General features: G+C 40.0%; 2 protein-coding genes across 7 annotated transcripts in view; both read left to right on the forward strand.

The window, feature by feature from the left end:
* Window positions 1-13291, forward strand: part of GRIA4 (glutamate ionotropic receptor AMPA type subunit 4) — a 391466-nt gene that overhangs the window by 161885 nt on the left and 216290 nt on the right. The window lies entirely within an intron of this gene.
* On the forward strand, window positions 8065-8661 carry LOC311628197 (interferon lambda-3-like; the record flags this gene model as incomplete). The annotated part of the gene is made up of 1 exon (XM_084895170.1): window positions 8065-8661. The coding sequence occupies one exon, from the start codon at window positions 8065-8067 to the stop codon at window positions 8659-8661; it is 597 nt and encodes a 198-aa protein (XP_084751296.1).

Here is a 13291-nt window from a genome sequence, read left to right on the forward strand (position 1 = left end):
ATAACAGATAAGTGGTAAAGAGAGATTTTTTTTTAACTAGATAGTATCTATCTGATTTTGAGGTTTACCACAAACCTCAGAAGAATTTTACGGTAATTCAGTGAGATAATTCATGTAAACTGTTTAGCAGAATGCCAGGCACATAGTGATACTCAACAACATATACTCCTCAGATGTCAACATGTACACCTCACACTCTCTCTGACACCAGACGGCAACATAAAATGTCCTTGGTTTTGGAAAGTCTAAATGATTTTTTTAAAAACCCAGAACCTTGCCCTAGCTGACTTGTTTCAGAGGAGAGAGCATCAGTTTGTGGATTGAAGGGCCCTGGGTTCCATTCTGGTCAAAGGGCATATGCCTGGGTTGCAAGCTCAACCCCCAGTAGGGGGCATGCAAGAGGCAGCCATGAATGATTCTCTCTCATCATTATGGTTTCTATGACTCTCTTCTTCTTTTTTCCTCTTTGAAATTAATAAAAATATTTAAAAGAAAAAACCCAGAACCTTGAGAGCTATGGACTGTGAGAGGGGGCAGGCCTGGCTCAGGGACTCCCACTACAGTGCATGAATTTTCATGCATCGAGCCTCTAGTGTTATACATAAAAGCCATGTCCTTAACTGCATTAAAGGTGTTTGCTATTGGAATTAAAATTATAGGTGATTTTAACTTTTTCCTTTTTTTAGTATTTTTATTTTTCTAATTTTAATTTTTTATAAAATTATTATCTGTGTACATATTTTACCATTGCCCCCCCCCATACATACCCACCCTCCCCAGAGTTTTCTGTCCATTGGTTGTACTTATATGCATGTATACAAGTCCTTCTGTTGATCTCTTATCTCCCCCAGATCTTCCTCCCCACTCTGCTATTATTTGACAGTCTGCTTGTTGCTTTCCTATCTCTATATCTATCTTTTGGTTCATCAGTTTATAATGTTCTATATTATCCATAAATGAGTGAGGTCATGTGGTGTTTCTCTTTCATTGACTGGCTTATTTCACTCAGCATGATGTTCTGCAATTCCATCTTAGGTTGCTGCAAATGATGAGGATTACTTTTTTTATGGCAGCATAGTATTCCATTGTGTAAATATACCATGGTTTTTTTATCCAATCATCTGCTGACCGGCACCTAGGCTGTTTCCAAATTCTAGCTATTGTAGATTGTGCTGCTATGAACATAGGGCTGCATATATCCTTTCTGATTGGTGTTTCTAGTTTCTTGGGATATAATCCTAGGAGTGGTATTACTGGGTCAAATTGGAGTTCCATTTTCAGTTTTTTAGGAAACTCCATACTGTTCTTCACAGTGGTTGCACCAGTCTGCAATCCCACCAGCAGTGCACAAGGGTTCCTTTTTCTCCCCATCCTCGCCAACACTTGTCGTTTGTTGATTTCTTGATGTTGGCCATTCTGACAGGTGTGAGATGGTACCGCATTGTTATTTTGATTTGCATCTCTCAGATAATTAGTGACTTTGAGCATGTTTTCATGTAACACTTGGCCTTCCTTCAGTCTTCTTTTGAAAATATTCTATTTAGGTCCATCCATTGCCAATTTTTTAATTGGATCATTCATTTTCCTTTTATTATTTGTATAAGATGTCTGTAGATGTTAGGGACTAAACCTTTATCAGTGATAACATTTGCAAATGTGTTCTCCCATACAGTGGGCTTTCTTGTTGTTTTGTTGATGGCTTCTTTTGGTGTACAGAAGCTTTTTATTTTGATGTAATCCCATTTGTTTATTTTCTCTTTAGCTTTCATTGCCCTAGAGGCAGTATCTGCTAAAAAGTTCTTTTGGCATATTTCTGAGATTTTGCTTCCTGTGGATGCCTCTAGTATTTTTATGGTTTCCCGTCTTATGTTTAAATCCTGTATCCATTTTGAGTTTATTTTTGTATATGGTGTAAGTTGGTGATCTAGTTTCATTCTTTTGCATATATCTGTCCAATTTTCCCAACACCATTTATTGAAGAGACTGTCTTGACTCCATTGTATATTTGTGCCTCCTTTGTCAAATATTAATTGAGCATAGTGATTTGGGTTGATATCTGGGTTCTTTATTCTATTCCATTGATCTATATGATTTTAACTTATTTCTTAATCTTTATCTTTATTTTACAGTTGTTCTTCAGTAAAAATGTTGCCTTTATTATGAGAATAAATAATTTTTCAAAGAAAGAGAGGTGGCACATAATAAATTGAAGACAATATTCTTTGAAAGTACACGCTTTTTTAAATGGCCACTTAGTTATCTGCTTCAATTAGTCGGAAGGTTTTACTTACATGGAATAATCTATGAAATAACCCAATTACTACAATCAAATGAGGACTGGAGTTGTTCACTCGCCATGAAGGTGAAACATTCTATTTTATATGTGTATATCTTGCCTTATATTCTCATATTGTATATAAAGAAAAGCTATATTTATGTGATATAATTTTTAGACAGTGACTATTCAAAAAATCCTTCAAAGTTGTTTTAACGAAGCTCCAAATAGCACATTATTCGGAATAAATTTTTTTAAAAATTTATGGTTCAAATACCATTGCACTGAAGAATAAGTTTGTGGATTCGATAGAGGGGAGGGCCTAAAATGTTAATGCTTGAGAGCCCATTCTATATATTAACATGGCAGCAATTCATTTCACTTGTTTTAATCAAAGGGAAAATGATGTACATGATTCCAAAAGTATCCGTTTTTCTAACTCTTCACTAGAAAGTGACAGAAAACTACTGCAGTTAGCATAAATGGGGTTTCTAGGCCCCAAGGAGCAGAATACAGATAGCATTTAGGAAGGGAAAGGAATCAGGAAGTGAAATCCACCAGGCTGGGTTGGATTCTAGTCTGCTTCATTCATGTTTTTCAACATAGTTCCTCTGATATCAAAGGCAAGTCAAAGACAGTAGATCCAGCCCTAGCTGGTTTTGTTCGCTGGATACAGATTAGGCCTGCAGACTGAAAGGTTCCAGGTTCAATTCTGGTCAAGGGCGCATGTACCTTGGTTGCGGGCACATCCCCAAGTAGTAGCTGTGCAGGAGGCAGCTGATCAATGTTTCTCTCCTGTCGATGTTTCTGAATCTTTATCCTTCTCCCTTTCTCTCTGTAAAAAACCAATAATATATATTTTTTTTAAAAAGAATGAAAGAAAGAAAGACAGAAAGAAAGAAAGAAAGGAAGGAAGGAAGGAAGGAAGGAAGGAAGGAAGGAAGAAAGGAAGGAAGGAAGGAAGGAAGGAAGGAAAGAAGGAAGGAAGGAAGGAAGGAAGGAAGGAAGGAAGGAAGGAAGAGAAGAGAAGAGAAGAGAAGAGAAGAGAAGAGAAGAGAAGAGAAGAGAAGAGAAGAGAAGAGAAGAGAAAAGAAAAGAAAGAAGAGAAGAGAAGAGAAGAGAAGAGAAAAGAGAAAAGAAAAGAAAAGAAAAGAAAAGAAAAGAAAAGAAAAGAAAAGAAAAGAAAAGAAAAGAAAAGATAGTTGCTCCACAGACTAAGCCAAAGGGAAATAAGTTGGGTCCCCTCAGTTTTCATTCAAAATTTCTAGTTCCCTTTTACATGAAAATTCCATCAGTGTTGCAATGAAAGAAAGACAAATGGAAACCTGAAAAAGTTATCAGTAAAATGTTGCTACAACTGCATGAAAGAAAGTCTTTTTTGCATCGAATTGTGACTGTTGGGTGATGAAAAGTGTATTTATTTTGAGAATCACAAATGCACAAAATCATGGGTTCATCTAGGTCAGTGTTTCCCAAACTTCTCTCATGATGAGAATCACCTGGTGGAGTTGTTAAAACACAGATTCCTGAATCCCAACTAAGAAGTGCTAAACTAGAATTTTTGGGAACATATAGGTAAAATTGCATACCTAACTTAGTGCTCTGTATATTAGAGCACTAGTTTAGGTATACAATTTTACCTATATGTTCCCAAAAATTCTAGTTTAGCACTTCTTAGTTGGGATTCAGGAATCTGTGTTTTAACAACTCCACCAGGTGATTCTCATCATGAGAGAAGTTTGGGAAACACTGATCTAGGTCAACCTTCAGCATTGACTACAAGGCCAACTCGATTTGGAAAGAAGACAGTGCTCTGCCTTTGGTGGGATCAGGAAGATGTGGTGAATTATGAGCTTCTAAATCCAGAAATTTGACACATACTTTGACTGTGAAACCACCAAAATGGAACAGAAGACACAGCAAAGTAATTTTGCTTCATGTTGATACACCATCACACACTTCAAAACCAGTCAAACACACCTTAAAAGATCTTCTCTGGAAAGTATTAACTCACTTGCTGTATTCACCAAACCATGCTTCTTAACATTACTACTTGTTCCAATTGATGGCACACGCACTTTGTGTGCAGCACTTCAAAACACACGAGGCAGTGGAAAACTGGGTGTCTCAATGGTTTACCTTAAACAAAAAAAGTTCTATTGAGATGGTACCCACAAATTACCTGAAAGATGGGGAAATGTGCAGCTAGCAATGGAAATTACTTTGATCAAAGCACTTTTGATGTTTCTTTTGAAATTATCGTGTTTTCTTTGATCACAAAATCCACATTATTAACCAGTATATGATCATAGTAAGCTTTCCATAAAAGAATAATATTCACGTTTATATGCAATAGCTCCAATTTATGGATTACGCCTTTCAATTCACCAGCACTTTTTTTGAAAGCTATAGAATGTCTGCTTCCGATGGGCCCTCAGCTGACTCAAGGAATTGCTTAGAAGAGTAAAAGTATTCCAATAAGTGCATTCGAGAGCACTGGCTAGTTCTCCAAGAGATGAGTGCCTCTCATCTGCCCTGTTACAGGGTCTCCACATGTGTCTTTGTCCCCTTTGCTTTAAAAGCCTTTCAGCTTTTATTACTCACAGTTTTATTATTGGGCATATGCACTTTACTATCAGAAACAGGGGAGAAAAAGCCCAAACTCATAGGATCTATACCAGTAATATAGGAATATGCAAATTGTCTGGGACACCATTACAGTAACAGTAAAAATCCAACAGAAGACTGTGTAGGGCAGCAAGGCTGGCAGGGGGGTTGGTGAGGGATGACCAAATGACTGAACAGCAGGCTGCATGGGGCGACCAGGCTGGCGGGGGGCAGTTGGGGGCAATCAGACCATCAAGGTGCAAAGTAAGGGACAACCAGAGAAGCAGGGTAGGGGACAGTGAGGGCTGACCAGGCCAGCAGGGGGGCAGTTAGGGACAATCAGGCAGGCAGGCAGGTGAGCAGGTAGGAGCCAGCAGTGCTGGTGTGTGAGAGGGATGTCCTATTGCCGGTTTAGGCCCGATTTCCAGGATAGGGTCTAACCAGCAATCAGACACTCTCCATGGCCCTTTTCATCATTATTATTTCGTTGGAACTACTGTGGGGCTGGGTTAAAACCTGCAAAGGCATCCCATAATGATCCTCTTACTGAAAAAGGGCATCTTAGCTACCCATCACTTGATTCTGCTACGGCCTTTATTCATACAAACTTACTACACTTTCTTTGTTTTCCTGTAGTGACAGTCTACATTTTGTTTTTATCAGAAATGAATTTTCTAGAAAAGAAAATTGTATACCTTTGTCTTCTTTTCTGAATTTCAAGGTTAATTTTATTTTATATTTGTGATTATTTAGTTGTTCATGTAAAGTAAAAGTTAATGCCACTCTGTAGAATTAGTTTATTCCCCAGCTCTGGCCCGTGTCACTCAATGGTTAGAGTGTGGTTCCACACACCAAAGGGACACCAATCTGATTCTTGGTCAAGGGCACATACCTGGGTTGCATATTCAATCATGGCCCAAGTTGGGGTACATGCAGAAGGAAACCAATGGATGTATAACTTTCACATTGATGTTTCTCTCTCTCTCTCTCTCTCTCTCTCTCTCTCTCTCTCTCTCTCTCTCTCTCTCTCTCTTCCCCTCCATTCCACTCCTCACTTCCACTTTCTCTAATTATCAATGGGGAAAATGTCTTCTTGTGAGAATTAACAAAAAACAAAAAAGAAAAGAAAAACTCATTTTAAATCCTGGAGACAAAAATATTATATTTTCCAGTGATATTATTGTATTTCCCTTTATAGATAGGTTTATTTAACTCATATTTCTTTTATGTATCTTTCTCTCTGTTAATGTTCTTTTATTTAATTTCCATTCTTTTTCCTTTTTTTTCCTTTTTTTGCTTAATCCTTCCACCTTTGGGCACTGCTCTTTTAAAAATCACTTATAAACCCCACCAGAATCAGATGAGCAACAATACACAGTGTAACTCCAGCTTATTTTAAAGTTCTAGTGAACTCAAAGGCAAAGGATACCCAGCTATCCTAGAATGAATGATGATAAAAAGTACACTCTTGTTAATATGTATGTGTGTGTGTATATATATATATATATATATATATATATATATATATATATATATTACATCTTTTGCTTTAGCTGCTCAACTGGCTCCAGGCCCCGCCCTGCCCAGGCTGGCCTTTCAGAGCCTGGGGCCTCCCCTAGAGGCAGGTGTGTTTTCACTTTTCCTACATCAGTGGGATTGCCCCTCTGTCCAATAATATATATATATATATATATATATATATATATATATATATATATGCTTATAACAGTACATATCTATGTAGATTATAGAAATTACCTTCTACAATTAGGTAATAAGAAGTGTATCTGGGTCTGAGTTATCTTATCAGTTCCTGTGTCCATAACCCTTGACCTTAATAATCTAGACTTCTGCTCTTCAGAGAAATTCATCTGGCCTATGCTTCATTACCTCAACAGCACCCTACATATTTGCTAATTAATCTCACAAATTAATCAGGAACTGTTTAATGGGAGGGTTACAGAGGCAGGGGGAAAGTGACATCACTAATACTCTCAACAATAAAGATTATTGTTTTTAAATAATTTAAAAAATGTTAAAAAAATTTTTTAAAAAGTTCTGTCCTAACGGATTTGGTCTGCAGACTGATGGTTCCAGATCTGATTCTGGTCAAGGACACATGTCCAGGTTGCAGGCTGGATAACTGGTAGGTGGCATGCAGGAGGCAGCCAATCAATGATTCTCTCTTATCATTGATGTCTCCCTCCCTCTCCCTTCCTCTCTGAAATCAAAATTTTTAACTAAAAGTTTCTAACAAGTTTTGTTTAATGGGATTTGTTTTCAATGCTAGTCCAGGCATATAGAGTAGTGCCTAATGCATAGTAGGTAGGCGTGGAAAGGTGAGTTATACTTGATGAATGAACGAAAGCATTAGTCACCCTCTGGGCATGATCCCTGGAAGTCCTGGGCTTCCACCTCAATTCCCAGCACAGCCTCCTATACCTGCATCTGGACAATTAAAGATGTTTGTCAAGTTGTCCGCCTCCCCTTCTTTTTCTCTTCCTGCTGAGTGGGGAAGAGAGGAAGAGCTGGTCTCCTCTCTTCATTCCAGGCTGCTTAGCCTTTCTGACTCTCTCCCACCCCTAGCAGCCTTCTGCCTTCCTCTTCTCCCCTCCCCTGACAGCCTCCCTCTTGGAGGTTCCAAGTTCTTTGTGTCAAACCCCCTAGAAGTGCATTTCTCCTCCTTTCCATGCCCTGGGGCATCCCACACAAAGGCGGTTCCCTACATCCCCTAACCAGTAGGGCTCTGAGACCTCCCTCTGTGGCTCTGAGGCTGCCCTTATCCTGAGAATCCTCTCATGACCTCACCTTCTGCAGGTGAATCAGAGTCTGTATCAGTTTCTCTTTTGCTTTAGCTGCTCAAGTGGCTCCAGGCCCCGCCCTGCACAGGCTGGCCTTTCCCAGCCTGGGGCCTCCCCTAGTGGCAGGTGTGTTTTCACTTTTCCTACATCAGTTGGGATTGCCCCTCTGTCCAAGCTAAAAGCTGCACCATGGAGCCCAGTGTGGCATTCCGTGTCAGCAGAGCTGCAAGTTCAGACATAGAGACAGAACAGCAGCCTGAGACACAGAAGAGGAGACTGAGACCAGAGACACCAAACAAGACTGGTGACACCCAGGTGACAGCCTCTGCGTGGACACTTGGACCCCTATCTGCTGACAGAGAGCAGAGGCCAGAGACCAGGATGAAGCCGGACTGGGCTGTGTGGTGCACGCTGGTGCTGATGCTGATGGCCACGGTGCTGACCAGGACAGGAGCAGTTCCTGCCCCTACGCCCCCCAGGACTCACCTGGGTACCAGGGGCTGCCACCTGGGCCACTTCAAGTCTCTGTCCCCGCAAGAGATGAAGGCCTTCAAGAGGGCCAAGGACGCCCTGGAAGAGTCGCTCCAGCTCAAGAACTGGCGCTGCAGCTCCCGCTCACTCCTCAGGCCCCGGGACCTGAGGCAGCTGCAGGTGTGGGAGCGCCCTGTGGCCTTGGAGGCTGAGCTGGCCCTGACACTGAAGGTCCTGGGGACCGTGACGAACTCGAACCTGGGGGACATCCTGGACCAGCCCCTCCACACGCTGCAGCACATCCACTCCCAGCTTCAGGCCTGTGTCCCAGCTCAGGCCCCAGCAGGCCCCAGGCCCCGGGGCCACCTCCACCAGTGGCTGCATCGCCTGCGGGAGGCCGAGAAGAAGGAATCCCAGGACTGCCTTGAAGCCTTTGTCACATCCAACCTCTTCCGCCTCCTCACCCAGGACCTGAAATGTGTCGCTGCTGGAGAGCTGTGTGCCTGACCCTGAGGCCTGCAGGCCACCTGTGCCAGCATCTTGGATTTAATTTATGCAAGCCCCCTTTTTTAATTTATTGTCACCAAACCACTATTTATGTATTTATGTGTGTGACTCTCTGCAGGAGACCTGTGTGCCTGACCCTGAGACCTGGCAGCCACCTGTGTCCTCATCATGAATTTTATTTATGCATGCCCCCTTTTTTAATTTATTGTCACCCAACCGCTATTTATGTATTTATGTGTGTGACTTGTCAAACTCAGACCTGACAAAATATTTATTTTTCTACTTTTGTAAAAATTTTGCAAATAAATAATGAATACAATAAAATAAGTATTTATCAACTTATCTCAACATTAATAAAGAAAAATCAATGGGAAATCCAATATATTCTTGTGATATATGTGTATGTACACTAAGTATGTATATATATGAATACTAGAGGCCCAGTGCATGATTCCGTGAATGGGCATAGTCCAATTGGGTGAGCAGTTGGGGGAGAACAGGCCAGCGGGGGACAAGGGGGACAATCGGGGGAGAGCAGGCAGACAATGGGGACAGTTGGGAGTGATCAGGTTGGCTGAAGGGGAAATTTTGGGGTGAGCAGGCTTGTGGGGGACAATTAGGGGCGATCAGGCCAGCAAGGGAGGGTAGTTGAGGCATGAATGCTGCCAGGGTGGGCAATTGATGGAGAGCAGGTGAGCAGGCAGAGTGGTTAGGGGCAATCAGGGAGGCAGGCAGGTGAACAAATAGGAGCCAGCAGTCCCAGATGGGATATGGATGTATGGATGTCCCTGAAGTATCTCGTATTAGAGAGGGTGAAATTGGGCTGAGGGACATCTACCCCATGCACAAATTTTGTGCACCAGGCCACTGTTATGTATATGTATATATGTATATATGTATATGTGTGTATACATATATTGATATATGAGTAGATAACAGATAAGTGGTAAAGAGAGATATTTTTTTAAACCAGATAGTATGTATCTGAATTTGAGGTTTACCACAAACCTCAGAAGAATTTTATGGTAATTCAGTGAGATAATTCATGTAAACTGTTTAGCAGAATGCCAGGCATATAGTGAAACTCAATAACATATACACCTCCGATGTCAACATGTACACCTCACACTCTCTCTGACACCAGACGGCTACATAAAATGTCCCTGGTTTTGGAAAGTCTAAATGATTTTTTTGAAAACCCAGAACCTTGCTCTAGCTGATTTGTCTCAGAGGAGAGAGCATCAGCTTGTGGATTGAAGGGCCCTGGGTTCCATTCTGGTCAAAGGGCATACGCCTGGGTTGCAAGCTCAACCCCCAGTAGGGGGCATGCAAAAGGCAGCCATGAATGATTCTCTCTCATCATTATGGTTTCTATGACTCTCTTCTTCTTTTTTCCTCTTTGAAATTAATAAAAATATTTAAAAGAAAAAACCCAGAACCTTGAGAGCTATGGACTGTGAGAGGGGGCAGGCCTGGCTCAGGGACTCCCACTACAGTGCATGAATTTTCATGCATCGAGCCTCTAGTGTTATACATAAAAGCCATGTCCTTAACTGCATTAAAGGTGTTTGCTATTGGAATTAAAATTATAGGTGATTTTAACTTTTTCCTCTTTTTAGTATTTTTATTTTTCTAATTTATTTTTCTATAAAACTATTATCTATGTACATATTTTACCATTGCCCCCCCATACATACCCACCCTCCCCAGAGTTTTGTGTCCATTGGTTGTACTTATATGCATGTATACAAGTCCTTCTGTTGATCTCTTATCTCCCCCAGATCTCCCTCCCCACTCTGCTATTATTTGACAGTCTGCTTGTTGCTTTCCTGTCTCTGTATCTATCTTTTGGTTCATCAGTTTATAATGGTCTTTATTATCCATAGATGAGTGAGGTTTTGTGGTGTTTCTCTTTCATTGACTGGCTTATTTCACTCAGCCTGGTGTTTTGCAATTCCATCTTAGGTTGCTGCAAATGATGAGAATCACTTCTTTTTTATGGTAGCATAGTATTCCATTGTGTAGACATACCATGGTTTTTTTTATCCAATCATCTGCTGACGGGCAGCTAGGCTGTTTCCAAATCCTAGCTATTGTAGATTGTGCTGCTATGAACATAGGGTGCATATATCCTTTCTGATTAATGTTTGTAGTTTCTTGGGATATAATCCCAGGAGTGGTATTACTGGGTCAAATGGGAGTTCCATTTTCAGTTTTTTAGGAAACTCCACACTGTTCTCCACAGTGGTTGCACCAGTCTGCATTCCCACCAGCAGTGCACGAGGGTTCCTTTTTCTCCCCATCCTCGCCAACACTTGTCCTTTGTTGATTTGTTGATGTTGGACATTCTGACAGGTGTGAGATGGTATTGCATTGTTGTTTTGATTTGCATCTCTCAGATAATTAGTGACTTTGAGCATGTTTTCATGTACCACTTGGCCTTCCTTCAGTTCTCTTTTGAAAATATTCTATTTAGGTCCATCCATTGCCAATTTTTTAATTGGATCATTCATTTTCCTTTTATTATTTGTATAAGCTGTCTTATTTTGATGTAATACCATTTGTTTATTTTCTCTTTAGCTTCCTTTGCCCTAGGGGCAGTATCTTTGAAAAAGTTCTTTTGGCATATTTCTGAGATTTTGCTTCCTTCTAGTATTTTTATGGTTTCCCGTCTTATGTTTAAGTCCTGTATCCATTTAGAGTTTATTTTTGGGTATGGTGTAAGTTGGTGATCTAGTTTCATTCTTTTGCATGAATATGTCCAATTTTCCCAACACCATTTATTGAAGAAACTGTCTCTTTTGTCAAATATTAACTGAGCATAGTGATTTGGGTTGATATCAGGGTTCTTTATTCTATTCCATTGATCTATATGATTTTAACTTATTTCTTAATCTTTATCTTTATTTTACAGTTGTTCTTCAGTAAAAATGTTGCCTTTATTATGAGAATAAATAATTTTTCAAAGAAAGAGAGGTGGTACATAATAAATTGAAGACAATATTCTTTGAAAGTACAAGCTTTTTTAAATGACCACTTAGTTATCTGCTTCAATTAGTTGGAAGGTTTTACTTAAGTGGAATAATCTATGAAATAACCCAATTACTGCAATCAAATGAGGACTAGAGTTGTTCACTCACCATGAAGGTGAAACATTCTTTTTTATATGTCTATATCTTGCCTTATATTCTCATATTGTATATAAAGAAAAGTTATATTTATGTGATATAATTTTTAGTCAGTGACTATTCAAAAAATTCTTCAAAGTTGTTTTAACGAAGCCCAAAATAGCAAATTATTCAAGGAATAAATTTTTTTTTTAATTTATGGTTCAAATACCATTGCACTGAAGAATAAGTTTGTGGATTCGAGAGAGAGGAAGGCCTAAATGTTAATGCTTGAGAGCTCATTCTATATATTAACATGGCAGCAATTCATTTCGATTGTTTTAATCAAAGGGAAAATGATGTACATGATTCCAAAAGTCTCCGTTTTTCTAACTCTTCACTAGAAAGTAACAGAAAACTATTGCAGTTAGCATAAATGGGGTTTGGAGGTCCCAAGGACCAAAATACAGAGAGGATTTAGGAAGGGAAAGGAATCAGGAAGTGAAATCCACCAGGCTGGGTTGGATTCTAGTCTGCTTCATTCATGTTTTTCAACATAGTTCCTCAGATTTCAAAGGCAAGTCAAAGACAGTAGATCCAGCCCTAGCTGGTTTTGCTTGGTGGATACAGCGTAGGACTGCGGACTGAAAGGTCCCATGTTTGATTCTGGTCAAGGACATGTACGTTGGTTCCGGGCACATCCCCGGTGGGGGGGTGTACAGGAGGCAGCTGATCAATGTTTCTCTCTCAACGATGTTTCTGAATCTCTATCCCTCTCCCTTCCTCTCTGTAAAAAATCAATACTACATTTTTTTAAAAAAGAAAAAAAAAATGAAAGAAAACAAAGAAAAGATAGTTACTACACAGACTAAGCCAAAGGGAAATAAGTTGGGTCCTCTCAGTTTTCATTCAAAATTTCTAGTTCCCTTTTACATGAAAATCCCATCAGTGTTGCAATGGAAGAAAGACAAATGGAAACCTGAAAAAGTTATCAGTACAATGTTGCTACAACTGCACGAAAGAGCTTCTTTTTTGCATCGAATTGTGACTGTTGGGTGATGAAAAGTGGATTTATTTTGAGAATCACAAATGCACAAAATCATGGGTTCATCTAGGTCAACCTTCAACATCGACTACAAGGCCAACTCGATTTGGAAAGAAGACAGTGCTCTGCCTTTGGTGGGATCAGGAAGGTGTGGTGAATTATGAGCTTCTAAATCCAGGTTTTTGACACACGCTTTAATTGTGAAACGACCAAAATGGAACAGAAGACACGGCAAAGTAATTTTGCTTCAGGTTGATGCACCGTCACACACTTCAAAACCAGTCTAACACACCTTAAAAGATCTTGCCTGGAAATTATTAACTCACTTGCTGTATTCACCAGACCATGCTTCTTCACATTACCACTTGTTCCCATTGATGGCACACACACTTTCTCCGCAGCCTTTCAAAACATACGAAGAAGTGGAAAATTGGGTCTCTGAATGGATTGTCTTTAACAAGAAAAGTTCTATTGGGAC

This window comes from Pipistrellus hanaki (genome assembly GCF_964339955.1).
Source record: "Pipistrellus hanaki genome assembly, chromosome: 9".
Lineage (NCBI taxonomy): Eukaryota > Metazoa > Chordata > Mammalia > Chiroptera > Vespertilionidae > Pipistrellus > Pipistrellus hanaki.